This window comes from Malania oleifera, chromosome 8, assembly GCF_029873635.1.
Source record: "Malania oleifera isolate guangnan ecotype guangnan chromosome 8, ASM2987363v1, whole genome shotgun sequence".
NCBI classification, from domain to species: Eukaryota; Viridiplantae; Streptophyta; class Magnoliopsida; order Santalales; family Ximeniaceae; genus Malania; species Malania oleifera.
This window is the reverse complement of record NC_080424.1, coordinates 28,826,229-28,854,026: the sequence shown is the minus strand read 5'-3', so window position 1 is coordinate 28,854,026 and position 27,798 is coordinate 28,826,229. Positions and strand designations below refer to the sequence as shown.

The window sequence follows — 27,798 nt, the reverse complement described above, 5'->3', positions numbered from 1 at the left end:
TTATATATACATTATATATATTTATATCTTTAATATTAATTTATAATCTAATCAAATTTGATTGAATTGAACTCGAGTTTTAAGAATTTATAACTCAATTAAGTTCGAATTTAACAGTTTTGAGATTGATCAAATTCGAATTGAGTTTCGAATTTAATACTTTTGATTTAAGTTTTTCGACTTAAATACAATCCTAGCGTAATTTAGTCAAAATTTAAGGATTATTAGCCCTAGTGCCAAGGTTGTCACAATTTACCTTCAATCCAAGGAGATGAACGGTAACTCGGCAAGGGTAACGTCCGCTGGAGGGTAGGTACCTGTGTAATTTCTCCAGCCCACCGGCCCACTGCCGTCAGTTGGGTAGCTGGCGGACCAGTCAGAGACTCAGAAAGTTCTCTTCTGCTAACCCCATCGCCTTTCCGAATTCACCAGATAAGACTTCAGTCTCTCTCTCTCTCTCATCCTTGAAGGTGAGATTCCCAGCTCCGTTCGTCTTGTATGTAAGTTTTCTTTGCAACTGTTGTATGTTTTTATTTTTTGGGAAAATTTCTGGGTCAAAGCATATTTCCATTGCCCAATTCCGAGAGAAAGGATTCTTTTTGAGCTCTCCAGGGAGATCATGATGCTGCATCTTTTTTGGTGAAACTGAAATTTGTGATCTTAACCTTTTATTTTTGCGGCTCATGGCAAATCTATTCCACTGTGTTTAAGCATGGCAAGTGTTTGACGCAGACCCCGTGAGAATCAGTCATGGCTTCGTCTATGATTAGTCTGACTTGTAACATTGGAGCAATTAAGGGTCTTGATTGTCAAAGCTATGTTGGGTTAAAACCATTCAAAATTCAGAATCCCAATTGCGTCGAGACCGTAATTAAGCCGAGTTTCCGTCGTATGTTTGTTGTGAGAGCAAGTGAGTCACGGGATAGATCAATGAAGAAGATGGGGTTGAGTGACCAAGAGTGTGAAGCTGCGGTTGTCGCCGGTAATGTGCCTGAAGCGCCGCCGGCGCCCCCAAGGGCAGCGGCACCGGCTGGGACTCCTGTGGTGCCTTCACTGGTGAGTTTTAATTGATCCTTTTGATATTGCGTTCCCAATTTTTGTTTATTTATTTATTTATTTGTTTTGTTTTTGATTTTTGATTTTTTTCCTTTTTTATAAACATAGCTCTAGCGTATGACTTATATGTGAAAGGCTTTATTTGTGACAAAGATAGAGGTAATAAGTTTATGCTAAAAGCTTAAATGTATCTAATTGGATTGTCTTCTGTTGTAATATTGCAAAACTTGGTGGTGCCAGAACATCCTTGAATCCCAAATTAGGAAGATGATTGAGAGCATTTCAGTGATTTGTTTCTTTTAGTGTTCATTTACTTTGCAATTTTGTATACGCTTATACTGTATTAAAAATTTGCACCGTCATTGATGCATGCTCCCTGTCCCATGCTTTTTGTTGTTGGCTTTTGTCAGCCACTTAATCGACGGCCTCGTCGTAATCGGAAGTCACCTGCATTGAGGACATCATTTCAGGAAACAAACTTAGCACCTGCAAATTTTGTATATCCACTTTTTATTCATGAAGGTCTGTACAAATTTTCATGTAATTTATTACCTGGAAGCACTTAAACATCTTATTTGCACTTTCTTTTACACAGACATGTAGGTGTACTTGTTATGTATGACATCTTTTAATGAATCTTGCAGGTGAAGAGGACACACCTATTGGAGCTATGCCTGGATGTTATAGGCTTGGATGGAGACATGGACTTGTGGAAGAGGTGACATTTTATTTAAATACACTATGCAATGCAACAAAAAGTTAGGATCCAAAGTATTGGTTCTCAGGAACTATATTGTCATTTGGTCTATGCAATTCAGAATTCAGCCCTGGTTCTCGTTCTGTTATTTGGTTTTCATAAATAAGGCCGAAATCGCAATCCATATTGAATGTTGATCATCCATCCCTTGGTCCCTCGTTCAAGCAAATGGTGGTTATATCTCAAACCCATGGGAATCACTATTATTTTCCTTCTCATTTTTTATAAAGACCAACTTAACTTCCTATATTTTATTAATTCCAAACATACCTTTATCCTTATTTTCCTAATCCCTCTCCTCACCACTTGTATTCTCTCGACGTCCATGGAATAAATGACAAGCTGAACCCAAAGAAAAATTTCCACATCTCAAAGCAATTTGAGTTCTAGCCGTAAATGATGATTGTCAAAAGATGCATACTGGTTAAGTTTTCCAGTGTAGGCATTTGAGTGAAATTTAAAGAATATTCTCTGCCCTTTATGTGTTCCTCAATACTAATGAGTGGATGGTGCAAAATGTGTGGCATAGATATCTACACTAACATTATATATGTATATGTATCTTTTTTTTTTTTTTTCTGTTCTGTAAATTGGAGTTATGTTTATATTATGTGGCATAGATATCTACACTAACATTATATATGTATATGTATCTATTTTTTTTCCCCTTCTATGAATTGGAGTTATGTTTATATTTGTTGGAGCCATCTTCAATCTTCAGATGTTGAATTAAAGCATTTTGTTTTATTTTTTCATGCATTTTTAATTCTTTAATTGGGACCTTTCGCTATGTGAAAGAAGAAGAAGAAGAAAAAAGAGGAAAAAGAAGAAGGTTGTTTGCCATGGGCGTCAGGGTTGCTGGCACCTGTGGTGTTGACATTGTGTTTTTTAATCTGCAGTTGACCCATTACATGTTAAATTAAAAAGGTTTTAACTATAAAATGTGGAGTTGAAGTTGCTCATCAATTAGGGATGCTTTTGGAGTAAGACTTGGTATTTTATCTCATTCTTGTAGCCAATCTGCATGTTGATCCAAACATAAAAATCCTATTCCAACATCCATTTCATTCTTGCCATCCCATTCTCACCACCAAAAGTAGTGCATATGTACATTGACTTTGCAAACAGTCCATCATGAACAAAAAGCTTTGTTTGTTAAATTTTACCAAAAAATAGAAAAAGCAGAAAAAAGCCACCCTCTCTTATAACATCTTCAATTTAGGCACTCCAAGTTTCATTTGTCATCATAATTTACTTTTTTTTTTTTTTTAATTTGTTAAAATTTTCTTAATTCATATACCTATTTATTATTGATTTCCTTTACTTTATCTCTATGCCACGTTGGCTCACTTTCGATTGCCTTAGTAAGAACTTTACTACAAATAGGGTGTTTACAGAGGTTGTATATTCATATTCTAGATATTTTACTACTCAGTATTGTGTTTTTCCAATCATTTTTTTGCTTGAAAATTAATTCAGCAAATTAACTGTTCAAGATTTATTTATTTTTTCTTGCAAACAATTTTTAAACTCTGCTTATTTTTACATACAATTAGTCCCAAGCTGGGTAAAGGAGGAGGGTTGCGTAAGGTAGATGACAATGAGCGTAAAACTTGTCAGATCACTATGATATCAATCCTTATTGATTATTTGCGGGGGTGTCCTCTACGAGTGCACTTATACCACTTGGGCATAGAGAAAAGTGGGAGAGAATGGGCTAGGTTGTCGCCCCGAAGCAACGCATCGTGTCTGCACCTGGGTATGGTGTCAAATACGCGAGGTTTTTGCATCATTTTGAACATGAGGGGGTAAAGAAGTTAGTTCAAGAGACTAGGATTAGATTAGCAATTTGGAATCTAGGGACACTAACGGGCAAAAGCATGAAAATTGTGGATACAATGATTAGAAGTAATATTAATCTAATATGTCTTTAAGAAACTAAGTGGGTGGGGGAGAAAGCTAGAGAAATTGAAAAATTCGGATTAAAACTTTGGTACACTGGAAAAGAAAAATATAAGAAGGGGTAGAAATTATTGTAGACAAAAAACTTAAAAGACAACGTTGTAGATGTCAAAACAATAGGGGATAGAATTATAAAAATCAAGATGGTCTTAAGCCAAGAGATAATAAATGCCATTAGTGCTCATGCTCCTTAAGTAGGCTTAGTGGAAAACTTTAAGAGACAATTTTGGGAAGATATGGATGATATCATACAAGGGATATCAGGGATTGAGAAAATATTCATAGGAGCAAATTTGAATGGACACGTTGGAAGGGATAATAAGGTTATGAGAGGATACATGGTGGATATGAATATGGAGACCAAAATAAGCCTAGGGAGATGATCTTAGATTTTGCCATGTTATATGATTTTATTGCAATGAATACTTGCTTTAAGAAGAGCGAAGAAAACTTAATAACCTTCAAAAGTGGACAAAATAAAAGTCAAATAGATTTTTTCTTAACTAAGAGGATAGATTGTTTGTCGTGTAAGGATTGTAAAGTTATTTTAGGTGAAAACTTAACCACACAATATAGAGTTTTAGTGTTAGATATATGTATTAAAAAATGGAAGAGAAAAGATAAAATAAATTAGTGTAAGAGAAATAGGTGGTGGAATCTAAAGGGAGAAAATATAATAAAATTTAAAGATAAGATGATCAAAGATGGTGATTGGATTATAGAGGATGGTGTAGACAAAAACACTCTTTGGAGTAGGATAATTAACACTATTAAAAAGATAGCAAAAGAGATTTTAGGTGAATCAAGAGAAAGATTCTCAAATAGTAAAGAAAGTTGGTGGTGAGATCAAGATGCCCAAAAGTCTATAAAGACAAAAAAAATTTGGTATAAAATATGACAAAAATGTAGAAACATGGAAGACTTCGAATAGTATAAATAGGTGAGAAAAATGCAAAAAAGGCAATTATTCTAGCTAAACATATCATTTAATAATTTGTATGCTAGATTAGATACAAAAGAAGGAGAAAAAGACGTATTTAAACTTGCTAGAGTTAGAGAAAGAAAGAGTAAGGACTTAGGTAATGTAAAATGTATAAAATGTGAGGATGATATTGTATTGGTTAAGGAAGAAGATATAAAAGAAAGATGGCAAAGTTACTTTAGTAAGCTATTTAATGAAAACCAAGTAAAATGCTTAACTTAGAATTGACAAATGAAGAAAAAACCAAAAATATGAGGTTTATTTGCAACATTAGAGTTAAAAAAATTAAGTTTGCACTAACAAAGATAAAAAATGGAAAAATTATAGGACCAAATAACATCCCAATTGAAGTTTGGAAATGCTTAGATGATAATGAAATTATATGGTTTACTAATTTATTTAATACAATTATAAAAACTAAGAAAATGTCATATGAATGGAGGAAAAACACTTTAATACTTGCATACAAAAAAAAAAAGATATTCAAAATTGTAATAACTATCATGGAATTAAACTTATGATTCATACAATGAAATTGTGAGAAAGGGTAGTTGAAAAAAAATTAAGGTTAGAAAAAAAGGCCTTAAAAAATCAATTTGGTTTTATGCCTGGAAGATCTACTATAAAAGCTACATATCTTTTAATAAGATTAATGGAAAAGTTAAGGGAAGAGAAGAGAGGCTTGCATTGGTATCTATTGGCTTAGAGAAAACATATGATAGGGTAACTAGGGAAGTTCTATGGTGGGTTTTAGAAAAAAAGGGTGTATGTAGTAGGTATACTGATGTTAGTAAGGATATGTACAAAAATGGAGTAATGATTAGTGTTAGGACTATAGGTGGAGAGACTAGAAAATTTCCAATCACAATAAGTGTAAGATCTGCTATGCTATATGGATCAATATGTTGGGCAATTAAGAAACAAATATCCAAAAAGTAAAAGTTACTACAGATGAAAATGCTTAGATGGATGAGTGTTATAACATTAAAAAATAAATTAAGAAATGAACACATTTGGGTAAGTTAGACGTAGCTCTTGTAGAAGATAAGATAAGGGAGGGACGAATCAGATGGTTTGGACACTTACAACATAAGCCACATAATGCGTTAGTGAGAAAGAGTGAAGTAGTGACTATGAGGGGTATTAGAAGGGGTAGGTGCATACGGTATACCTAAAATAACTTGAAATAAGATAATGAGTAAGAATTTAATAGCCTTGAATTTGTTGAAGGATATTTTCCATGATCACATAAATTGGCGGAAAAGGATTCATGTAGCCTAGTGGGACCTAAGGCTTGGTTTTGTTGTTGTTGTTGTTGTTGCAAACAAATTTTAAAAGATTTAGTAAGTTGTTTAATGTAATCCACATGAGTCCTTTGTCTTCTGTGTGCATTGTTTGATGGTAATTAACTAACTAATTCAATATATCTCAAAATTAATTTTGAGTTAGAATTTCCTGATCAGGTCTCAAAGGCACGGGATGTTGGTGTTAATAGTGTTGTGCTCTTCCCAAAAGTTCCAGATGCATTAAAGGTCCTTATTCTCCTTTTAAAGTTTCTTGTCAATTCTATTGGATGGTGTGATATAATTGGTTTTTTGCTCCTTTAGTCTCCCACAGGGGATGAAGCATACAATGACAATGGTTTAGTGCCCCGCGCAATTCGATTGCTTAAAGACAAATATCCTGATCTTGTATGTCCATATACTTCATATGCCCAAGTTGTTTGCTTTGGGGTGTTGTAGGCTTCCATGGTTTAGATGCCTTATGCATACAGAAGTTTGTCCTTATCTTTTATGATTTTGTGCGTTTTTCCTTTAGGTCATTTACACTGATGTTGCTTTAGATCCATATTCCTCTGACGGGCATGATGGTATTGTTAGAGAAGATGGTAAGACCTATAGCTTTATTGCTGTTTTAAGAACAGGGATATTTATTTTGGATTTTGTAGTTGGTTCATGTTTGGTAGTGTGACAATGTTGTATATTATTCCAAATTTAATTGATAAAGATAAAACTAATGTTAATTGCTGCTACTTTTCAAAAAAATGAAGGCAAAGTCTTACGGAGCCTTTGAAAATTGTGGTGTAAGACTTAAAAACCAATCAAGAAAGACAAAGACAACACCTGAAAGGATTTCCTGATGTATAAACACTTGCTATGGTTTAGGCAATTGATCGTGCACCTACAATTTCTCATAATAGTAGTTTCTGCAAAAGCTTTGAACATATGCTCCACTAAGGCTGGTCTCATTTCCTTTTGTTCCCATATTCTATTTTAATTCAATATGTTGGGACTCTAATGTTTATGCCGTTGCATGCAGGGTGTGGGCTGTGGGTCTGTAGTCTTGTAGGTGTAAAGTGTTTGGTCTTTTTTTTTTGTTTTATTTTTTATTTTTTATTTTTTTTGGTGCATGTATGATGGGTGTGTGTGTGTGTGTGTGAGAGAGAGAGAGAGAGAGAGAGAGAGAGAGAGAATTGTAGACCCAAAAAGGGAGTGCAAAATTCGATGATAAATTGAAGGTTGAAACTCTGGGGGAGAAAGCTTGACACATACCACCTGATAACCTGGGAAAAAAATCAACTGAAAGAAATCAAAATTTTCGGGCCAGTGAAAGCAAATTTACATTTTTCCAAATAAGTCATAGGGTTGCAAAGTTAAACATCCTTTTCATTTACAAAGTGGTCCTTGGAAAGCCATGCATCGGAGTTACAGCTCCCTTATTTCTGTCTTAAAATGAATACCCTCCCCTCCCACAACGATTGCCTTCTTTGAATAAACATACACTTAAAGAATTTTGTATTTGCAACCAATGCATCGCTACCCCATCTAATCCAGCTTATTTTTCTACATTTTCCTACCATTTTTTGAGAATATAGGGGAAAAAAAAAAAAACTTCCTAATATAACAAGTTTATGTAAGTAAATGAGAAAACTGAATGCTATGGACAGTTATTATGGATAGAAAAGCGAGAAAAGGTTATCAACATTTTCTTGACCAAGGTTGTAGAATTTTAGAGGGAAAAAAAATTAATTTTTCATTCATACATTGTCTCTAAACCTTCACACTTGTTCCTAAGATGCAATGTAGTCTCCAGCATTACTTTATAAATAATTATTCAGTTAACAAGGAAACCTCTTGTATGCTCTGAACTTCTCTTGGGAAAATGTAAGGCTGAGCAGATACAGTTGCTGATCGCATCCAATTTTTGTTACCCTGTAGGAGTTATAATGAATGATGAGACTGTGCATCAGTTATGTAAGCAGGCTGTTGTTCAGGTAATTTCATGAATTTTCTGTTTTGCAAATTGTAATCACATCTTGGGAAAGTTTAAATATTCCTGGGGGTTCTGGAAATATTACTATCCTTTCTTGCTGTAGTCTTTTTTACTTTCTTCATTCTGAATTTCTCATTCTCCCTCTCTCTTTCTTTCTCTCTCTCCCTCTGTGTGTGTGTGTGTGTTTGTGTTTGGGGGAAGGGGATTCAAAATATATATATATAATTTTTTTTTTCATCCCTGAATCATGCTGATTGATAAAATGGGAATGGTGTTCCGGTCGTTTAAAGGTGGGAAAATTTGTGGTCACCAATGTGTTGTAAGACACGATTTTAAAACCTTTGGAGGTCACTTGTGTATTCAGAGAACTGTATACCGGTCTCTAGTACTTTTTTGCAGATAGATTTTATTATACATTCACTCTGCATTTTTATGACCTGAATAGTTTTGGATTTTCTTAATTTTATTTTTCTTCTATTGATAGGCACGAGCAGGAGCTGATGTTGTCAGTCCCAGTGACATGATGGATGGTCGTGTGGGAGCTATTCGTGCTGCTCTTGATGCTGAAGGATATCAGCATGTCTCTATCATGTCATACACAGCAAAGTAATTTGTTTACATGAAACTTTATTTTCTTTATCACGGTTAATGTGTGCTGACATGCGTGTCATTTCCTATATACTCGGGCATAATTATTTGGACAGTATCTTGTATATTCTTCTTTTATAGGTTTCATATATATATATATATATATATATATATGAGAAAGTATTTTAAGAGAAACAAAGCTTTCAGGTATAGATTTGAACTTATTTACCCCTGAAAGTAATACCACTGATGGAAGTACCAATACTATTCTATGATGCCACACTAGTCATTCTTGTGGATCTTCATCAACCTGTTTCAGTATGGCTAAATAGTCATATACTACCACATACCTGAATTTTGCTGGCCCTTTTATGATGAACATGTTGTGCCTGGAGAATAAATTAATCTGAATTTTGACATTTAAAAACTTTTACATTCCATATAGAAGTTACCCGCAACCAATTTTTATGTAAACTATCAGTAAATTACTGAGAATTGCCAATGTCTGAGAACCTAAATTCTCTGTTGAAGTGTAACACCTTGCTTAACTTAAACCATGAGTCAATTAGATTGCATGTCTGCATCTTGCTTCAAAACAATAACTGTAGTAGTTCTAATCTGAATCATACATTTGTTTTGAATGGTAATTTTAGTTTGGTTCAGTTTTATATTGGTCACTGTTTTCAGCCTGTTAATATCTGATATGTTTCAAACAGGTATGCTAGTTCATTTTATGGTCCTTTTCGAGAAGCACTGGAGTCGAATCCACGCTTTGGAGACAAAAAAACGTATGTTGCTCATCAAAGCTATTTTTTCCGGCACTAATTTAATGCTGCTGGTGCTCACTTTTGGTTGTCAATTTGGCTTGGTGAACAAAAGTTACCAGATGAATCCAGCAAATTATAGAGAAGCTCTGATTGAGGCCCGTGAAGATGAATCTGAGGGAGCTGATATCCTCTTGGTTGGTTTTCTCAGTAATTTTGATAACACTTGTAGCAGAAACTTCTCTTATGCAGAAGTTACTTGTTTTGGGTTGTAGGTGAAACCCGGTCTGCCTTACTTGGATGTCATAAGGCTTCTTCGGAATAGCTCTCCTTTGCCAATTGCTGCATATCAGGTACAGTCATTTACCATTTTACTTTCCATTGTGCTATTTGATCATGTGCCTTAATTGCATCTTTTTCACCTTCCCTGTAATTCCTAAATTCAATGTGCATAGAAAACTTTGCCTCTATAATCAAGTACGAAGCTGTGATCCTTCACAACTGTTTAGTGCACCAACATTCGGTTTAAACTGAGAGTATGTTGTGCCATGATAATGGTTAATGTAGAGGATTGACAGTCCATTAAGATATTGAATTCTTGATATGAGGTTCTTACAAGCTCAGACATTGCAACCGCTCATGAAATTTCATGTGTTTCTGCTTTTTGGAATATTTATTGTTTTTTTTTATTCTGCTTACCAATCACATAATTTGTATACTAAATTTGTTTTACTTAATTCCCTTCCCCGTAGATTTAACTAATTATTTTTGATCCAGGTTTCAGGTGAATACTCAATGATCAAGGCTGGTGGGGTTCTCAAAATGATTGAGGAAGAAAGGGTCATGATGGAGTCTCTGATGTGTCTTCGGCGTGCTGGTGCTGACATCATCCTTACATATTTTGCTCTACAAGCAGCCAAAAGTTTATGCGGAGAGAAGAGGTGAGGCTTGTTGAGTGGGTTTTGTTGAATGTAGATGTAAAAATATATCTCTACTTTATAAACACATGCTGATTAAATTAAGCTGAAATTTAAAATGACATGTAAAATGTTGGTCTGCCATCTATTTCATTTTCATGTATCTCCGTCAAATATTGTTAAGGGGGAATGTGTGTCATTCTTTGAGAGAATAAAAGAGCTCAATATGAGATTTGTAGCCGTGGAAAGATTTTTTTGCATATGAAGATGACAGTTTTCTATTATCCAGTCAATAGTGTACTGCAGAATTGGTAAGATGCATTAGTTATTGCAAATATTATCTTGAAATATTGCGATTGAATTGTAGATACTAAGGAGACGCAAAAATTCAATATACATGCATCCCACAACAATCAAGTCCACATCTGAATAAAACTTTTAGTGAAAATTAGGATCACTAGAGTTGTTCAGATTTTCAAGAAAGGCTGAAGCTACATTAGGTCAATGCAACTGTGATTACCTGTTACCTGCACACACATAATCAAAAAAATTGTGTGATGATGTCCTTTCTGATCTTGAAGTTAGTTAAGCTAAGTTTGGAAAAGAAAAATTAGGTAAAGTAACAGATGAGTTCAAAAAGATTTGCCAAACGTTACAGCTCACCTCATTTATGGCTATTGAAACATATGTTATGAAAATCATCATAATGGTTCTATAATGTGACATGAGTGAACCTTGGAGTAGTTTCTTCTAGTTGGGCGACCCTATTTTGATGTGTCAATGAACATCTTCATTTTGGCCTCATTTACCTTTGAAGGGTAGTTGCACCTTATCCGCTGGTGGGAGTTGCTACTTCCTACAATTGCCCTGCACATTTTTTCTCAAGCTATTGCTTGGCTTATGGATTTCTGATAATGGAGTAGTTCAAATGTCATATTGGGGATCATGTTGATAAAGCTTCATTTGCGTTAAAATCTTCCTCAAAGAGTGTGTGATGGATTGGAAGGTGTCTTTTGAGGTTGTTTTTTTATTTGATGTTTTCCAGGTTGGCTTCATGCTTTATATGATGTATGTGTCAAATCATTCGTTGAGGAGTTGAGGGTTCTTTCAACCTAGACTGCTGGAAGTAGAGTATGATCCATCCTCTTCATAATATATGGTGCAATATTAGAGTTATTTTACCTTTTCAAGCTTTGCATGTCTTTCTTCATTGAGCTTAGTGAGTCTTCCGTGGTACGTTCTAGCCCTCGATTATTCTTAGCTGCTATCATTTCATCTGTTCATTTACATGCTCTTTTTATCTTATTTTTTTATTTCCTTAAGAGAATCCATGAGTTTGTGTGTAGTGTTTGGATGAGCCTCTTTGGGTTTTACTTCTTATTCTATCAAGACCTCCTCACGGTCTATTTTTAGGGAACCATGGACATTTCATTTACCTGCCTTTTTTTTGTACGATTTTGCTATTACACCAAATGTAGTGGCATTATAAACTGTATTGTTATTCTTACTCTCGTTATGTACCTGAGAAGTATTTTAATGGTCCCGAATGTTTGGTTTGAAACTTAGTTTGTTGGAAATGCTTTAGGTTCTAGATACCTTGATCATCACTAGTAATTGCAATATCATCAACATACACAATAAGTATAATCTTGTCATATGGAGTATCGTGATAAAATATGAGTGATCAAATGCACACTATCAGAGGCCAAACTAAGTACTACGGATTGAATCGACCAAACCGTGCTCGGGAAGACTATTTTAAACCATATAAGGCCCTCTTGAGCTTGTCACACTAAGCCCAACACTCTCTGAGCAACAAATCTAGGTGGCTGACCCATATAGACCTCATCTTGAAGATCATGATATAGGAAGGCATTCTCCACATTTAATTGGTGTAGAGGCTTGTCATAGGTAGTGGCTAAGGAGATGAACAAATGTATAGAGGCAAGTATGGCTACCTGGGAGAGTGTGCCTAAATAATCCAAATGGTACGCTTGAGTATATCCCTTAGCAACAAGGCGGGCCTTCAAATGACCTAGGGAACCATTTGGTTTAACTTTTATAGTATACACCCAACGACAACCAATCATAGACTTATTAGGAGGAAGAGGTACTGACTCCCAAGTATCATTATCTTGCAGTGCACACATTTCTTCAACCATTATAATCCTCCACCTAGAATGGGATAATGAGATAAGTCTTCAAAAAAAGTTTTTGGGAGAGCAACAAAAGTCAGAGTACTAACAAATTTGCAATATGAGGGTGACAAAAAATCATAACAAACAAATTGGATGTTGGGTACAGGTGTGTTTACCTTTCTAAACAACAATAGGAGGATCAACATCTTGGGAGATAGGATCATCTGATGAGGGAACTACAAGCATAGAAGACCTCCTTTGAGTTGCTGTGTGAACACTTGCAAATGGAGATGATCCAAGCAACATAGACTCAAACTAAATGATGATTTAAGAGGACTGGGTAGGGGTAATGGGTTATGATATAGAAGGCTAGGTAGAGGATGGGACTCATCAAGGTCAATGAAACTCAAGGACTCAGAATTATATGTTGTAGGAAAAAGGTGACTTCAGTAGAGACAAAGAATCAATGAAAAGTAGGTATAACATTGATGTCCCTTTTAATAGGAATAGCCTAGAAAAATACATTTTATAGCACGAGGATCCAACTTATCCATTCTTGGACTTAACTAAGGGACAAAGGACACACATCTGATATATGAGGAGGAAGCGAGAACAAAGGATCTTTAGGGAAGATAACTAAATATTGGGTTTTAACACCAAGGATAGAGGATGACATTTTATTGATGAGAGAGCAAGCATTGAGCACGATATCACTCCAAAAATACTTTTGAGGGCATTCATTTGATATAATAGGGTATGGGTGGCTTCGAGAATATATTTGCTTCTCGCTCTGCAAATCAATTTTGTTGTCAAGAGTGGGCATAAGATGACTAATGGATCATAACATGGTCATATGGGTAGTGAATTGAATAATGAAGTACTCAACATTATTGCGACGAAGTATCCTACCATATCAAAGCGAGTCCTTATTTAAGAATAGAAGGTAGAAAAGAAATTAAACAACTTAGAATGATCTTTCAATTAAATACAACCAAGTCATTCTAGAGTAGTCATTGGTAGATGTAACAAAGTATCGAAAGCCTAACTTTGACGTGACATGACTCTGAACTAACATGAAAGGGCTAATTGATCATTTATTGGCTTTGGAAGAAGGGGAACATGATTATGTTTTCCTAATTGACAAGACTTACACTCAGGTGACAATGGATTTGAGGTGTTATAGTAGCAACATTGCTGCAACTTGCAACAGGAAAGAGCAACCAAGTAGTAAGTCCACCAACCTCACCACTTGTGCCAACATCTTCCTCATCTTTAGACCTTGAATAACAACATAATTATGAAAGAAGGTTACGGAACAATTTAGTAACTTTGTAATCTTACTAACAGAAATGAGATCAAAGGGGGATTTAGGATTGCACAAAACAGAAGAAAGTGAGATGGATGGAGTTTGATTTATTGTTTCAATCTCCTTAACTGTAGTAGTGGACCCATCAACAAGGGTAACTTGAGGTAAATTTTTAGAACATTGGATGGTAGAAAAGAAGTTGGTTACACCTATCATATGGTCTGTGGGAAAATTCCAGATGGCATATAGTGTAGGATTACCTTTTCGAGGGAAAGATACAATGTGATGAGATGCTTGTTGGGATGCCTAATATTGTAGGGATCATGAATACTCCTTAGAAACAGTTAATAGTATTCTGTTCACTCGAACAAGTGGTTGACTAGGGATGTTCCTTTTGTGATTTGGGGACTCCACCTAACACACACACAGCCTCAATACAACAGCAAATCATAAATACACTACGAGCAGCATGCTTTTGGAATTCGTGGACTTTATCCCAGCACATCCAATTAGCAGACACAGCTAATGCCACTGCTTCAGGCCCCAGTAAACTAAATAACCATTGACGAAAATCTCAGGTAGCACCAAACAATCATTCCTCAGGTTCTGCATATGAGTAGAAAAGGTGAGATCTTTGGACAAACCATCACCAGTACTTCAATAATATGTTTATAGAGGGATTCAAACACTGCAGGAGGAACTTGGGCTAGAAACATGCCTGGAATAATTGTCATGCGACACTCACCTTTGTTTGGGTGAGTGAGGGCGTATAGAAGGAGCTCCGATGGTGGGCAGATCGACAATGTCTGTCGGTCGTTGCTATGGGTCTGGTTTTAAAAAATCTAGAGAGGATTTTGAGTTCATAAATTGGCAGGGTCATCCAGAAAATTTCTGGTGAGTGCTGCGGCTTCTGGCAGCTGCTAGCTGTTTTTCAGATCTGTCGTAGTGCTGGCAATTCTCCTATGATGTTAAACATGCAGAGGATTTTGGGTTTTAGGCTTTGTTTTTTGACAGTGTGATGTAGGACTAGAAGCCAAGCTAAGGGTTGACCCTTGTTGGAGATTAATGGAGAAGAACAGGACAAGGGTTGATGTGTTTAATTAAATAGTTTTTATTGTGCGTGTAGTTTTAACTAGCACAGGATCATGTGTATTTGGGTTTTTGTATATTTAGGGGTATGTTCGTAGTTTCATGTTGTTTTAGGGGTATATGTGTAATTTCATTTGTTAGAGGTTGTCTTATAAACAGTGTCAAAGGCATGTTGTAAGTAGGCTGTTGAATTTGAATTTGAAGTGAAACGCGAGTTTTCCCCTTTGTATCTCCTCTCTCCTCTCTTCCTCTTCCTCTTCATTCTCTTCAATTTCTTCAATTTCTTCTATTTTCTTCTATTCTCTCCATGGCTGAAGATCCTTGATGTTGGTCCAGCATCATTTGGTATCAGAGCCCAGTTATGGTCTCCTTTCTTCCATTTCATTTCCCCCATCTTTCCCTTTCACTCTTCCTCTTTCCCCTCTTCTCTTCTTCGTTCTGTCCTCTGTTCTGTAACTTTTCTCTCCTTGCCTGCTCTGCGTCTGATCTGAACTTTCTCCTTTCTGTTCTGTCTCTGCTGCCAGCATCCCCTTCTTTCACCTTGTCAGCCTTGTTCTTCTTTCATTCTCTTCTAATTCTCTCCCCTAATTCTCTTAATTCTCTCTCTATTTCTGATTTTTACTTTTCTTCTTTCTCCTTTTTTCTTCTTCTTTATTCTTCATAAATCTCTAGCAGCATCTGCCCTCTTCTTCTGATCCTCTTCTTCCTTCTGATCTTCTTCTCTTTCTGTTTCTCTCATCTCATCATTTCTGAACATTTTCAAAATTTCCAGCAGTGCTCCTTGTTTTCGAAACCCTAATTTCAAGCCAAGATTTCACAACACCACCCACACCATCAAAGACACAGCACCTGGATGCACTCCTGAAGTTTTATTGTTGTCCGATCACTGGAGAACCAGCACTGTATTCCCCACTCCCTGATCAACCTTTGCCTGAAATTTCATCTCCTAAGGACCCTTGCTGGAGGCTCATGCACCCCCACGCACCAGCAATGTCTACAACAACAACAGCAAAGCCAAGCCTTAGTCCCACTAGATGGGGTCGGCTATATGAATCCTTTTCTGCCAATTTATGCGATCATGGACCATTTCTTTTGATAGATTCAAGGATATTAAATCCTTACTCATTATCTCTTCCCAAGTTATTTTAGATCTACCCCTACTCCTTTTATGACCCCTCACAGTAGTTAAGTCACTCTTCTTCACAGGTGCAGTATGTGGCCTACGTTGCAAGTGTCCATACTAGCTTAGTCGTCCCTCCCTTATCTTCTATAGGAGCTACACCTAACTTACCACGAATATGTTCATTCCTTAATTTATCTTTCTGTATTATACCACTCATCCATGTAAGCATTCTCATCTCGACAACTTTTACTTTTTGGATATTATGTTTCTTTGTTGCCCAACATTTTGATCCATATAACATAGCTGGTCTTATAGCTGTCCTATAAAACTTCCCTTACAATTTTAAGGGTATTCTACGATCACAGAGCACACTTGAAGTACTTCTCCATTTTACCCAACCTGCTTTAACTCTATGCATTACATCATCTTCGATTTCTCCCTCAACTTGCATAATAGATCCAAGGTATCGAAATCTATAAGTGCTATTTATTTCTTCATCATCAATTTTAATTTTGTCTCCAATATTCCACTTATCATTACTAAAATTACATTTCATATATTCTGTTTTATTTCTACTTATTCTAAAGCCTCTAGATTCCAAAGCTTCTCTCCATAATTCTAACTCAGCCTCTACTCCGTCCCTAATTTTGTCAATCAATATAATATTATCTACAAACAACATATATCATGAGACCACCTTTTGAATACTCTTAGTTAATTGTTCCATCACTAAAACAAAAAGATAAGGATTCAAAGCAGATCCTTGATGTACACTTATGGTAATTGGAAATTCTCTAGTTTCTCCATTTATAGTCTTTACACTAGTCATTACTCCATCATACATATCTTTAATGACATCGGTATACCTACTACATACACCATTTTTTTTCTAAAATCCACCATAGAACTTCCCTAGGTATCCTATTATATGCTTTCTTAAGGTCAATAAATATCATATGCAAGTCCCTCTTCTTTTCCCTAAACTTTTCCATTAATCTTTTTAAAAGATAAATAGCTTCTGTGGTAGATCTCCCAGGTATAAAACCAAATTAATTTTTTGAGACCTTCGTTTCTAGTCTAAATCTTTGTTCAACTACCCTTTCCCATAGTTTCATCGTATGACTCATAAGTTTAATTCCATGATAGTTATTACAATTTAAAATATCTCCTTTATTTTTGTATATAGGTATTAAAGTGCTTTTCCTCCATTCATCTGGCATTTTCTTAGTTTGAGAGTCAAGCTTGTGGTTTTACATGAATAGATTGAGAAATGTGGTCATATTACATTAAGGACTTTCTGTTGATATATGTTTGTAGTGGATATATGTATAAATCCAGAAATGACAAGTTATTGCAAAAAGGACTGCCATTTATCATGCCTCGAGCACAATTTAAAGCTTGTCCACTTCTTTCTCAAGTGTTGAGAAAAATATTTGCAAAATCATCATTGATGGAAGATATGCTCTATGAATATAGTTTCTATAAATGGGGTCACTCATATGCAACTTCATTTGGAACCTCACCCAGACCTTATGAAATATCGTTGATTGATAACATTAACTTACATGTTTATGAAAGATGTTTGGTTCCTACCCAAATAGGTGCATATTTTGCTAATGTTTGGTGCGGAATCATACACATGAATATTAGCTACATACTCCTTGCTTCTCCTTGTTTGGATTATTTGGATGTAACTCAAGGACATGAGAACACATCTTCCAGATTTCCACTATAATGGGAAGAAAGTCATTTTGAAGCTTGTCCTACCAACCAACTAGGATAAAGAATTGGAGATTATTGATCATGTCAAAAGTTTCTCAACTTGAAGATAGTGCACAAGTAAGGAAATGAATGTGTTTGAAGGCATCAAAGTCTTTCATACATTCCCATTGTTGAGTTTGTCATTCTCATTGGGTTTATGGAAGCCAACTCTCAATTCAAGTCTATGATGCTGCCAAAGAATTGCGATTTCTTATATCATTCCTTTGATCCACCAACATTTCAAAATTCAAGGTCAATTTTTTTCTAATTGGGGGAGATTTGATGTAGGAGAAGAAGCCAAACCATGGGTTGACTCTTTTTGGAGATTAAGGGAGAAGTATAGGACAAGGATTGATGTGTTTAATTAATTAGTTTTATTGTCTGTGTTTGGGGGCTTGTTTGTAATACTTGTGTATGTTAGGGGTATGTTTGTGATTTCATGTTTTAGGTATGTGTGTAATTTTATGTATTAGAGGCTTTCTTGTAATAGGCTGTGAAAGCCTTGTAGTAAATACGTGGTTGAATTTTTATTTGAAGTGAAATGTGAGTTTTCCCCCCTTGTATCTCCTCTCTTTTCTCTTCCCTTTCTTCTCTTTAATTTCTTCTATTTTCTCCCCTGGCTGCAGATCCTGGATGCTGTTCCTGCATCACAGTGGCTGTGGTAATTAGGTTTTAGTTCAAAATCATGCTCTGATACCATGTTGAAGAATTGGGTAAAATGGAAGACCTAATCACAGTGATAGGTCTGGCCCTCTAAAATATATATGTCAAGCACATATCAATAATTACAATACCCTTACTCAAAATTACTGACATAACATTAGTACAAACTAATAATGCTAAATGGCCAAAATAACCATTATCAGTCTTCAAATCTCCCCTTCCACAATTTTCTTCAAATAGCCCAAGGTTGTACCCATCTTCTGATTTTTTGTGTATTCCCAAGAAAAAAAAAAAGGGGGGGGGGGGGGGTAGGTCACTTTTGCCCTAATTTTAAAAACCACAACCAGTATTTCGAAAGCCTAGGATTTCTCTAAACAATCTCAATTTCCAAAAATATTTAAGTGTGCAAATATTCAAAGCATATACAATAATCACAACAAATCAAATATAAACATACAAGTGCTGAAAAATAAAGAGAGTAGGGAAAGAAGGTGCAAACATAAGATTTTTACGAGGTTTGGCTGTCCTCGCCTCAAGCCAACCTTTTTGAGGATTTTACTATACCACTCCTTAAAAAGGCGGAACCACCTTTTACAACACTCCTTCAATTGGGTGGAGCCCCTCGTTACACCAATCCTTCTAGGCGGACAAACCTCTCCAGGCGATACCCCACGCCCGGCACGGTTCACTACCCAAACTATAGGGATATAAAAGAGAATAGAAATTTTGGTGTACAAGAGAATGCTTCTTCAATAACCTAAGATGTACAATGAAAATTTAATACACTCTCACAAGATATGATTTAAGCTCAATAGAGTTTAAGACTACCAAGTGATTTCTCCAAAGATGATTTGCAAAAATTAGTGTAAGAGAAGTTAGGGTTTTGCTTTCAAAATAATTTTTGCAATGAAAAGATTGAATGAGCTCTTGAATCTTGCAATAGAAATGCTCAAAGATTCACTAGCTACAAATGGTTTCTCCAAGAAATATTTTCAAAGAAAAGAGTAGGAGAAACTATGAATATGCTCTCAAAAATAAATTTTCAAAGAAGAGTATGTGAGAGTAAATGCTTCAAAGATTTGAGTAGATGAGAGAATAAATGCCCAATAAATGTAAGAATATAATATAGGATTAGCAAAAGTTGATTTATGTGCTTTGGACAAGGTATTTATAGAGAATTTCAAAAACTAGCCGTTAAGTGACCGTTTGGCCATTATTAAATTATTAAATTTGAATTTTTGTGACCGTTTTCGGCTTAAAAATGGCCCAACCCGAGAGTTCTGGTCGACTGGCGTAGGGTCCGGTCAATTGGCCTAAGGAGGTGATTTTCCAATTTCGCGAGATTCGGTTGATTGGGCACATGATCCGGTCGACTGGATCATCAGCTGTGTGAAGTCCGGTCGACCGCGTTTTAAGGTCCAGTTGACTAGGCCTTTACAAAAGTTGTACTTTGGTCATATGGTATGGTCGGTCGACTGGGCCTAAGAGGCCGGTCGATTGGGCACATTTAAAAAAATGAGTTTTAGCTCTCTTTTGACCTAAAAAACACTTCAAACCTTTTTGCATGAGTTAAACATTTTAAGAAAAAGATTTTTCGTGAAAATATTGATTTCCTAAGGTCTTTCTGTGGTCTATATTGAGCATTAAACCAAATCATGCAAGACATGCATACAAACTAAATGCTATACAATTGAAAAAATAAAAGTCTTCACTCCTTACTCTTCAATGAGATATTTAGGATTTGTCATTATCAAAACGGGATAAGACTCATAAAGTTAACACATCTTCTTCAATTGCTCTTTGATAGAAGATTTTTAGGGCTTATGCTTAGGCAGGCGGTCTGCTTTTCCTTCAGGTTTCTGGATGAGATGCTGGTCTACCAAGGGATTATTGCCATGTTAACAAACTATCTCCTCCCAAAGGAGTGGAGCATGACTGTTCCTCTTTCCCAGGCCACAAACTACACCCTTGGCTGATTGGTTTCTTTCTACAAAGCTTCCTAACTTGTTGTGATGACCTCTTTTCTGTCAAGGGCACATGATAAAGCTGAAATGCCCAGGTGCCCTAGTTGGGATTACCAGATGTGGGACAACACTGTAAGGTCAGAATTATGTCATATTGACCCAGTTGCAGCCAAGCTATGCTCCAGTCAAATGCATGCAAATAATAAACAAGACAAATTCAAAGAATCCTAAATGCGGTGGTCTCTAGGGAGTGCTCTCCATATGCTAAAACACACATCTTGTGTTATGCGTGTACTGTTATGTCTCATCTTGTGTAGAATGAAGTAAAGCAGCAGAGTGTTGCGATAGATTTAACAAAGTTGTAGTCTATGTTGAGTTCAGGAGCGCCTATAAATACATTGCAAGGAGCCAGGGGCAAGGATATCTTTCCCGCTGTATCTAGCTGAGTTGAGCTCCAAAAAGAAGCTAGAAAAAGGAGCAAAGATGGTGAGTTCAGAAAGAGCTGCCCCCTAGGTGATAGATTCACGTTATGTACATCTATTGCTATTGAAACATCTGTCATGGAGATCTTTGTTATGGCTCTCTTATGTGATGCGGATGGGGGCTTCTCATTTAGCTTGGGCTGTATGATTTTCGTGCCAGCCACACCTTGTCTTTGTTGAAATTTAAGAAGTTTTTACCCTCAAACTTAAAAAGTTTTTACCCTCAGCAAGTGGTACCAGACACAGGATCGTGAAGCCTCTTGGCACTTAGGGGCACGAATGGGGCTCAAAGTTAGTTCTTGCACCATGGCTATATGGCAGCATCCTGATTGCTCAATGACCCTGTGGGACTTAGGGGGGAACTTGAAAAGCATATTTAATATCAATGTACTCCAAATGAAGTAAAAAATGATGTAATCCATTTTATATGCCTGTTCATTTAACAAGTTTATTTTGTTATTTACTTGGATTTATTTGTTACAAAAGAATGGAATGGAAGAAGTTGTTCTTTATAATTTTTTACACAGTTGTATAAATTTCATTCCATTTCAATCCTAATTCATTCCACTCCAGCATACCAAAGTGTGATCTAGGTCTTCCTCATTTTGTCCTCTGTTGTCTAGATTACCAAAAAAATGAAAAATGAAAAATGAAAAATTGCTGGTTGAGTGGTGGGTGGTTAGGAAAATGACAACTTTTCTCAATAGAAATTGAGCCTTGCAAATAATCAGAACAAACTGTAGCTACGTACCCTTAAAAAAAGATTATTTAGTGCTAAAATCACACTACCTATGAAGGAACAAACAAAATTACATTAACGAGCAGAGGATCCTGCTCAAGGGGGACTTACCCTGTACCCATCATCCCCCAACCCCGAAACACACCAAAAATCAATGAACAACTACAAAAATAATAACGTCTTTGCATCATCCATGTTCGTTGAGATATCTTTCGGCAATGGCAGCATGAGCTGCAGCACCTACAGGCAGAACATCTTCGTCGATCATGAAATAAGGTGAGTGGCCTGTATGGACAGACCCCAGTGTCTCGTTCATTATGCCTATGTAGAAGAATGCTGCAGGAACCACTTCCGAGTAAAAGGAGAAGTCCTCTGCACCCATCATTGGCGACACAACCCTGAAATTTCTGGCACCCAACAAGTCCGTAGCCACCTTTTTGACGTGCTCATACATGTGCTCATTGTTCACGGTCGGTGGATAAATTGTGTACTCTTTTTCGAAGAAGTCGACCGTTGCGGAGCATCTGAAAACGCTGGCCTGTTCTACAATCACCTGTACATTGAGAAAAAGTACCGACTTTGTCAGCTTCAAAATTAATGCCGAGGGTTGTCCTAAGTTTGATTGAGGCTCTATGACAAAACAAACCTCCTCAATTCTTTGGAGGAGTTGGTAGAAACTTGTGTTGGAGAACGCCCTAAAGGTACCACCAATCACCACGGTGTCTGGTATCATGTCAAGATTGTTGCCTCCATTGAATATAGTCACCGATACAACCTAAACAGGGTAATCAGCAAAAATCAAGGGTCACAATTCACACAATCAGAGGGAGAAAAAGACGGTTGAATCTTCCAAATCTTGCTGCTTAACTATTCTTTGGTGGTTAATGAAATTATTTTGTCTTTTCAGACACGAGAAAAAATCTTTCAAATCATACTAATTGATACTGTTCTTAATGCTCAGTACCATCATTATGTGAGGCTCCATTGACAAGCAACAACCTTATCATCCTGCTTGGTGGGTGTCGTTTTTGTCTACAATCACCTCTCAAATAGATGACTAAACTGTCAAGCACCCACCTTGAACTTCCTCAGAAAACGAACAAACAAATGAAAAAAAAAAGACAAAAAATTAAAAAAATAAAAAAAAATTTGAAGATAAAAGCAAAAAGACGTCAGCGAGCTAAGTTTGTAATAATGTCTTATTAGTACTGTTTTACAACCTTTAGCCGCTTCGAATTTAGAACAGTGGCATCTTCTAGCAATTGGCTCACTCAAAACAAGAAGAAAAAACAGCAAAAATTGAAATAGAAATGCTGTGAGTATCACCTGTGAATCCAGTGGGTTAGCTTCGCGGGACACAATGCCTTGTAAGCTGATGACTGCAGCTGAGGCTGCTAAGACAGGATCAACGGAGCGGTGTGGGTTCCCAGCCCTGCCTCTTTTACCACTAATAACAGCTCTGAAAAAGCCACAACCAGCCAGCAAAGGACCAGGCCTCGATCCGATGATTCCGGTTGGGTGCTCGTGTGATACATGAACTGCAAATATGGCCTCCACATCCTCCAGTGCCCCATCTCTGATCATTTGTTTTGCACCGTTCCCAGCTTCCTCGGCTGGCTGAAATAGCAGAATTACAGTTCCCTGTGACGGTTACAGTTCAGATCTGTTAGCAAATGGGAGATTTTGTGTTCAGCCAAAATGCAAAACGCAGTGCATCAATGGGCTCAGTACTTCTATTTTTGGAACAAAAACAGCAATGACATGGACAAAAGAAGTCCGGAAGGCAAAATTACATTATGCCAGTCTTATCTAGCTGGGGTTTTGGGTGCAATCATTAGGAAAAGTCTATCCAGAAAAAAAAAAAAAAAAAAAAAAAAAAGTGGGGTTGGGATGGTGGGGTGGAGGGTTAAAATTTAGACAAAACACTCTGATCTTATTTTGTGCCTTGAGTATTGAATATATTTAGATTTAAATATTATGTAACATAAAATTGTATCTAATTTTGTTTAAGTTCGTATAAACTTAAAATTGAAGCTTGAAATTGACATCCCAAGCACAACCGGAGTAAGCTCAAAAGGTAATCCTATGGCATGTGGATATTTTTGTAAATGTAGATTGACTTTTGTGTTCTTTTCTAATGTTTGCCTTCACTCCCTCTTATAAAGGCAAACAATGTTCCAAGTGGTATAACAAGTTTTTTTTTTTTTTTTTTTTCATTTTCCTCAGTCCATTTCTCTCCAAAGAGACTGACGGAGGTAAAGGTATGCTAAGCAATTTTAGCCCTGGAGCGTAAAATTATTTCTCTTCTCTAGGAAGTGTAGCAACCCACATGCCCCTTGAACCAGAAGACAGAGACATCTGAGTGACTTGAAAAATGATGAATCTAATATAAAAACTTTGCAACCTTACCTACCAAATTAAAGTTTACTCACCGCACGAGAACCAGGCAACAGTAATCATTGTACACATGATCGTGAAGGGCTCTCTCGTACCCAATAACATATAGTATAAAGATATATCAGCCAAACTTTATTGTTAGGCAGAATAGTAGGATCTAAGTAGCCCATTGTCAGTTTTCACAAGCATTGGGAGTACCCATTCAGCTGCATTAGAGACAGAAATCTGTAATCTATTAAATATATAATTCCTTACACTCTGCATGTGCTCTGGTCAACATAAAGGGTTTTCTAAAATTGTTTTTTAAAATTATCTTGCTTCATGAAATACGTCAAGCATGCAGCATTTTAGATCAAATGAAAGTTTTACAGCAATTTTCAGAATCTGATTGAAACTTTTTACAGCAATTTAGTGAGCTTTCAAAACCTGATTTAACACTTCTGAGACAGGAAGATCATAATCCAAGCAACACTTAAACTGTGCTTGGGAGCTTGGAATTTAGACAGTACGCCATATCAATTCAAATTTAATACCTGAAATTTGAACTTCCAATCACAGCCTTACTTTCACAATCAGATCTGTGTCATTTGAACAGGCAATCCATGGAAGCATTAAAGCAAATTAGTTATTGAAAACTCGGATTACTTTTACTAGAGATTCCTGGGTTATGCCATCAACTTCAAAGTAAAGATGACAAGAAAAGGAAGCGACAGCCTCATAGGTAAGAGTTGAGTTCAGCTTGCTCATATCAAGAAAGTTGGAATATATTCAGTCTCTAAACATGTGCGCCAGAAGGAATAAGTTTAGCTCAACAGTTAAAAAGGCATTAATATATCACAGTTCAGAGGGGAAGTACTCCAAAAAAAAGCTACAAAATCTTCACTCATCAATTATTCCTTATTCTTTACTTCCTCCCCCACACCCACCCCCCCGGGGAAAGAAAAAAACTGATCCACCCACCGACAAAGATAAATAAATAGATAAGGGAAAAAATCCTTTATTAATGGGCAAAGTCTGTAATTGAGCGTGTGAATATGAAAATGTTTGTTCAATCCTGAATGTGAAAATCCCCCATCGAACTGCTTCTGACATATTTTAAAAGGCCAAGATCAAGTGTAACAAAACCATAGCATCGCATGGTTGTAACTAGTTGCAGGCCTACTGTTTATTGACTTCAATGCAAAAAATAGACAAGCCACACATGACAAATGGGTAATGTCCATATCAATGAGGAATCTAGAAAACTATATATCCTCTACTCTCCTCTTATGATTAATGTTAGCCATTCGTTGAAAGGTAGAGAACACGGTTTATCAATGACAGAGATAAACAGAATTTCCAAGGTTTCGTTCTCGGGGTTCCTTTCTTTTTCACCTGTACCTAAAAGAACTGATCTTGACATTACGAAAAAACATGACTATGAAATACCCTTTAACACCACAAGCTGTTAAAACTCTTTTTTCAGTCGCTTTCTAACTCATTGCCAATCACCAACGAGGTAAGAACACTAAACTCTAATTGCAGAAAATCTTTGTTTGCACGTCACTTGAGTTCTCTCTCTTTTTTTTTTTTGTTTCATTTTGTTATCTTGTTTTAGTTTTTTGAATCAGGTTTTGGTATCTTTCCCATGGGTGGTTTTGTATTGTGATCACCATGTGCACTCTTTCTGTGCTGGAGTGCGTTGTGACGTCGTGTGTGCTGAATGTAGACAATGGGAAGAAAGTCTCAAAGGTCATTTCTGGCTGACATGTGAGAAAAAAGAAACCCATCTCCTCATCCTTTTTTTGACCTAAGGCATGGCATGGCACTACGCTTATTTTTAGAGAACGATGATCCCATTTGCTCGAAATTAATTTGGAAACTTTCTTTTCAAAGACTGAAATCTGCATATATGATTCCAAAGACAACTTCAAAGAAACAACTACTAGACTCGTATAAATGGCAATAAGAATTTATAAAAAATGATGCGCTGTCTAGTGAATTAGTTGATCTTTTCTCTGGATCATAATTTCACAGTTTTGTAGACTTATTTATTTATTTATTTTGGGTAAATAAAACCAACCTTCAAGTGATGCTCACGAGACTTCAAGATCTTGGCGGCACCGATAAGCATGGCCACGTGCGCGTCGTGTCCACACGCGTGCATTTTGCCAGCAACTTTGCTTTTGTGATCCCATTCTACAGCCTCCTGCACCCACAACCCACTCCAATTATTACTTCAATTCTCATCAGTCCTCCCCTTAGTTACACATGCAGCCCTCCGATCCCCATTTCCCTCTACTTATTAGCGCACACAAGAAAAAAAGAAGCCAAAGTCAGCAATGTTCTCTGTGAAACACGTACAAGTTCGAATCAACCATTAGAGTTCCAAGTTTGCATGCGAAATATTTCAGGTTTGATCTCTGAGATCGAAGAATATAAAACGAGATATGCTATTTTTTTTTTCTTTTTTTGTAATTTAATTAAGTTTAATGGGTTCTAATTGAAAAACAAAAATATTAATTAATGCCCTACTCAATTGAAGGGATTTAAAAGACAAAAAAAAAAAAAAATCAAATAGTAATACTATTCATCACAAGTCTGTGACCATGAGGTGATTTTGCTTATTTACTTTCTAAAATTAAAGTACGAAAAAAAAAAATCCACCTATATCGCTACCTCTTGCAAATGGCAAAGCAAATATATCACAAAAATCGAAAGATAATTTAGAAATATAAGTGTGGGTAATGAGATGATTCCAATCCATGCGTACACAATTTCTGCTTTGCAAGAGTGATTAGTATTACTAATTTACTACTCACTGAACATGCTTAAATTTAATCCATTTAATTAAGGAACAAAATATATTTAAAATGATAATAATGGGAAATCATGAGATAATTAAATACACACACATTTGCTTATTTATTTATTCAAAACACCGGAGGAAAAAGAAAAGTCATACTTCCTTTTTGACAGGTATGAGGATAAATCATATTACTACCGTAGATGAGAACAAACCTGAATTGGGAGGGCATCCATGTCAGCCCGGAGGGCGACGAAAGGGGGACCGCCGGTGCCAATAGATGCTCGGATTCCGGTCTTGGCCATCGGGAACCTGTAACTCACTTCCATCCGGTCCAACTCGTCCCGAACCAGCCGGCTCGTCTCGAATTCCTCGTAAGCCAGTTCCGGGTTCTCGTGAATCCTCCTCCTGAGACTCCTCAGCCACTCCGCCGTCTCCGGCCGCCGGGCAACGCGGAGGACCGCCTCCGAGCAGGCCTCCGTCCAGGCCCCGCAGTCCGAAGAAGGCAGCTCCGGGCGGCGGACGGAGGAGTTGCGGTTCCTGTAGCCCTGCGAATTAGGATTGGCATTGAAACAGGTATTGTCGAAGTAGGAGAAGTGATCAGACGAGACTGTCGGAACTGCGACCGCCATGAAAACCCATCTCAGGACGATGATGATGGAGATTGAAGAAACCATGAAACGTAGTTTACGAACTCTCATGATGAGAGAGAGAGAGAGAGAGAGAGAGATGGCAATTGGCAACCACCAGAGTGAGGAGGAGTGGTGGGGAAGAAGAGAGGAATATAGAGTGAGAAGAGAGAGAGAGTGGCGGAGAGGAGAGAGAGTTAAAAAACACGTGGGGATAAAGAGGACAGACCCATAACGGTCACGTGGGGGAATTTGATTACTTTAATACGAAGAAAAAAAAACAAAAAAAACAAAAGTCTAATCGGAGCAGCTGCCCCCACACGTTCCGTAGAGCTCTACAGCGAGACGGATTGACACTCACCTTTGCTTGTGATGGCGTCTCTGTTACGTATACACACGTGTGAAAATGCTCATGGGCTCGCG

The 27,798-nt window shown here is 36.7% G+C and overlaps 2 protein-coding genes across 11 annotated transcripts; one reads left to right on the top strand and one right to left on the bottom strand.

Annotated features, from left to right (window-relative positions):
* Nucleotides 1–227: 227 nt before the first annotated feature.
* LOC131161956 (delta-aminolevulinic acid dehydratase, chloroplastic-like) lies at nucleotides 228–21,340 on the top strand. 9 transcript variants are annotated; one of them, XR_009138655.1, is made up of 15 exons: nucleotides 247–500; nucleotides 733–1,056; nucleotides 1,467–1,578; nucleotides 1,701–1,774; nucleotides 6,221–6,289; nucleotides 6,365–6,448; nucleotides 6,576–6,645; nucleotides 7,976–8,031; nucleotides 8,515–8,636; nucleotides 9,335–9,406; nucleotides 9,498–9,579; nucleotides 9,658–9,735; nucleotides 10,160–10,323; nucleotides 11,345–11,532; nucleotides 20,725–21,340. XR_009138655.1 is itself a non-coding variant. In XM_058118018.1 (14 exons), the coding sequence occupies exons 2-14, from the start codon at nucleotides 751–753 to the stop codon at nucleotides 20,353–20,355; spliced, it is 1,410 nt and encodes a 469-aa protein (XP_057974001.1). In that variant the 5' UTR covers nucleotides 247–470; nucleotides 733–750; the 3' UTR covers nucleotides 20,356–21,340. The 9 variants fall into 9 exon arrangements, 8 of the variants coding, with proteins under 8 accessions (XP_057974008.1, XP_057974007.1, XP_057974001.1 ...); XM_058118018.1 differs by lacking the exon at nucleotides 11,345–11,532 and having other exon boundaries at nucleotides 247–470; nucleotides 20,235–21,340; XM_058118019.1 differs by lacking the exon at nucleotides 11,345–11,532.
* A 168-nt stretch (nucleotides 21,341–21,508) lies between these two features.
* Nucleotides 21,509–27,557, bottom strand: LOC131161955 (IAA-amino acid hydrolase ILR1-like 6). Of its 2 annotated transcripts, XM_058118016.1 has the most exons (5): nucleotides 26,962–27,557; nucleotides 26,024–26,149; nucleotides 22,891–23,205; nucleotides 22,211–22,339; nucleotides 21,509–22,117 (listed from the first exon to the last, which is right to left on the bottom strand). In XM_058118016.1, exons 1-5 carry the CDS (start codon nucleotides 27,445–27,447, stop codon nucleotides 21,752–21,754), a joined length of 1,422 nt encoding a protein of 473 aa, XP_057973999.1. In that variant the 5' UTR covers nucleotides 27,448–27,557; the 3' UTR covers nucleotides 21,509–21,751. The 2 variants fall into 2 exon arrangements, with proteins under 2 accessions (XP_057973999.1, XP_057973998.1); XM_058118015.1 differs by having other exon boundaries at nucleotides 21,509–22,339; nucleotides 26,962–27,447.
* Between the last annotated feature and the right edge of the window lie 241 nt (nucleotides 27,558–27,798).

Excerpts from the sequence above, each read along its gene's own strand:
- LOC131161956 (XM_058118018.1), top strand. The coding sequence starts at position 751 with ATGGCTTCGTCTATGATTAGTCTGACTTGTAACATTGGAGCAATTAAG. Across the intron at positions 6,646-7,975 it reads TGGTATTGTTAGAGAAGATG|GAGTTATAATGAATGATGAG; the intron begins GTAAGACCTATA and ends GTTACCCTGTAG. Across the intron at positions 10,324-20,234 it reads AGTTTATGCGGAGAGAAGAG|GTTTCTGGATGAGATGCTGG; the intron begins GTGAGGCTTGTT and ends CTTTTCCTTCAG.
- LOC131161955 (XM_058118015.1), bottom strand. The coding sequence starts at position 27,447 with ATGAGAGTTCGTAAACTACGTTTCATGGTTTCTTCAATCTCCATCATC. Across the intron at positions 26,150-26,961 it reads TGGATGCCCTCCCAATTCAG|GAGGCTGTAGAATGGGATCA; the intron begins GTTTGTTCTCAT and ends TTGTGGGTGCAG. Across the intron at positions 22,340-22,890 it reads CTAACCCACTGGATTCACAG|GTTGTATCGGTGACTATATT; the intron begins GTGATACTCACA and ends TACCCTGTTTAG.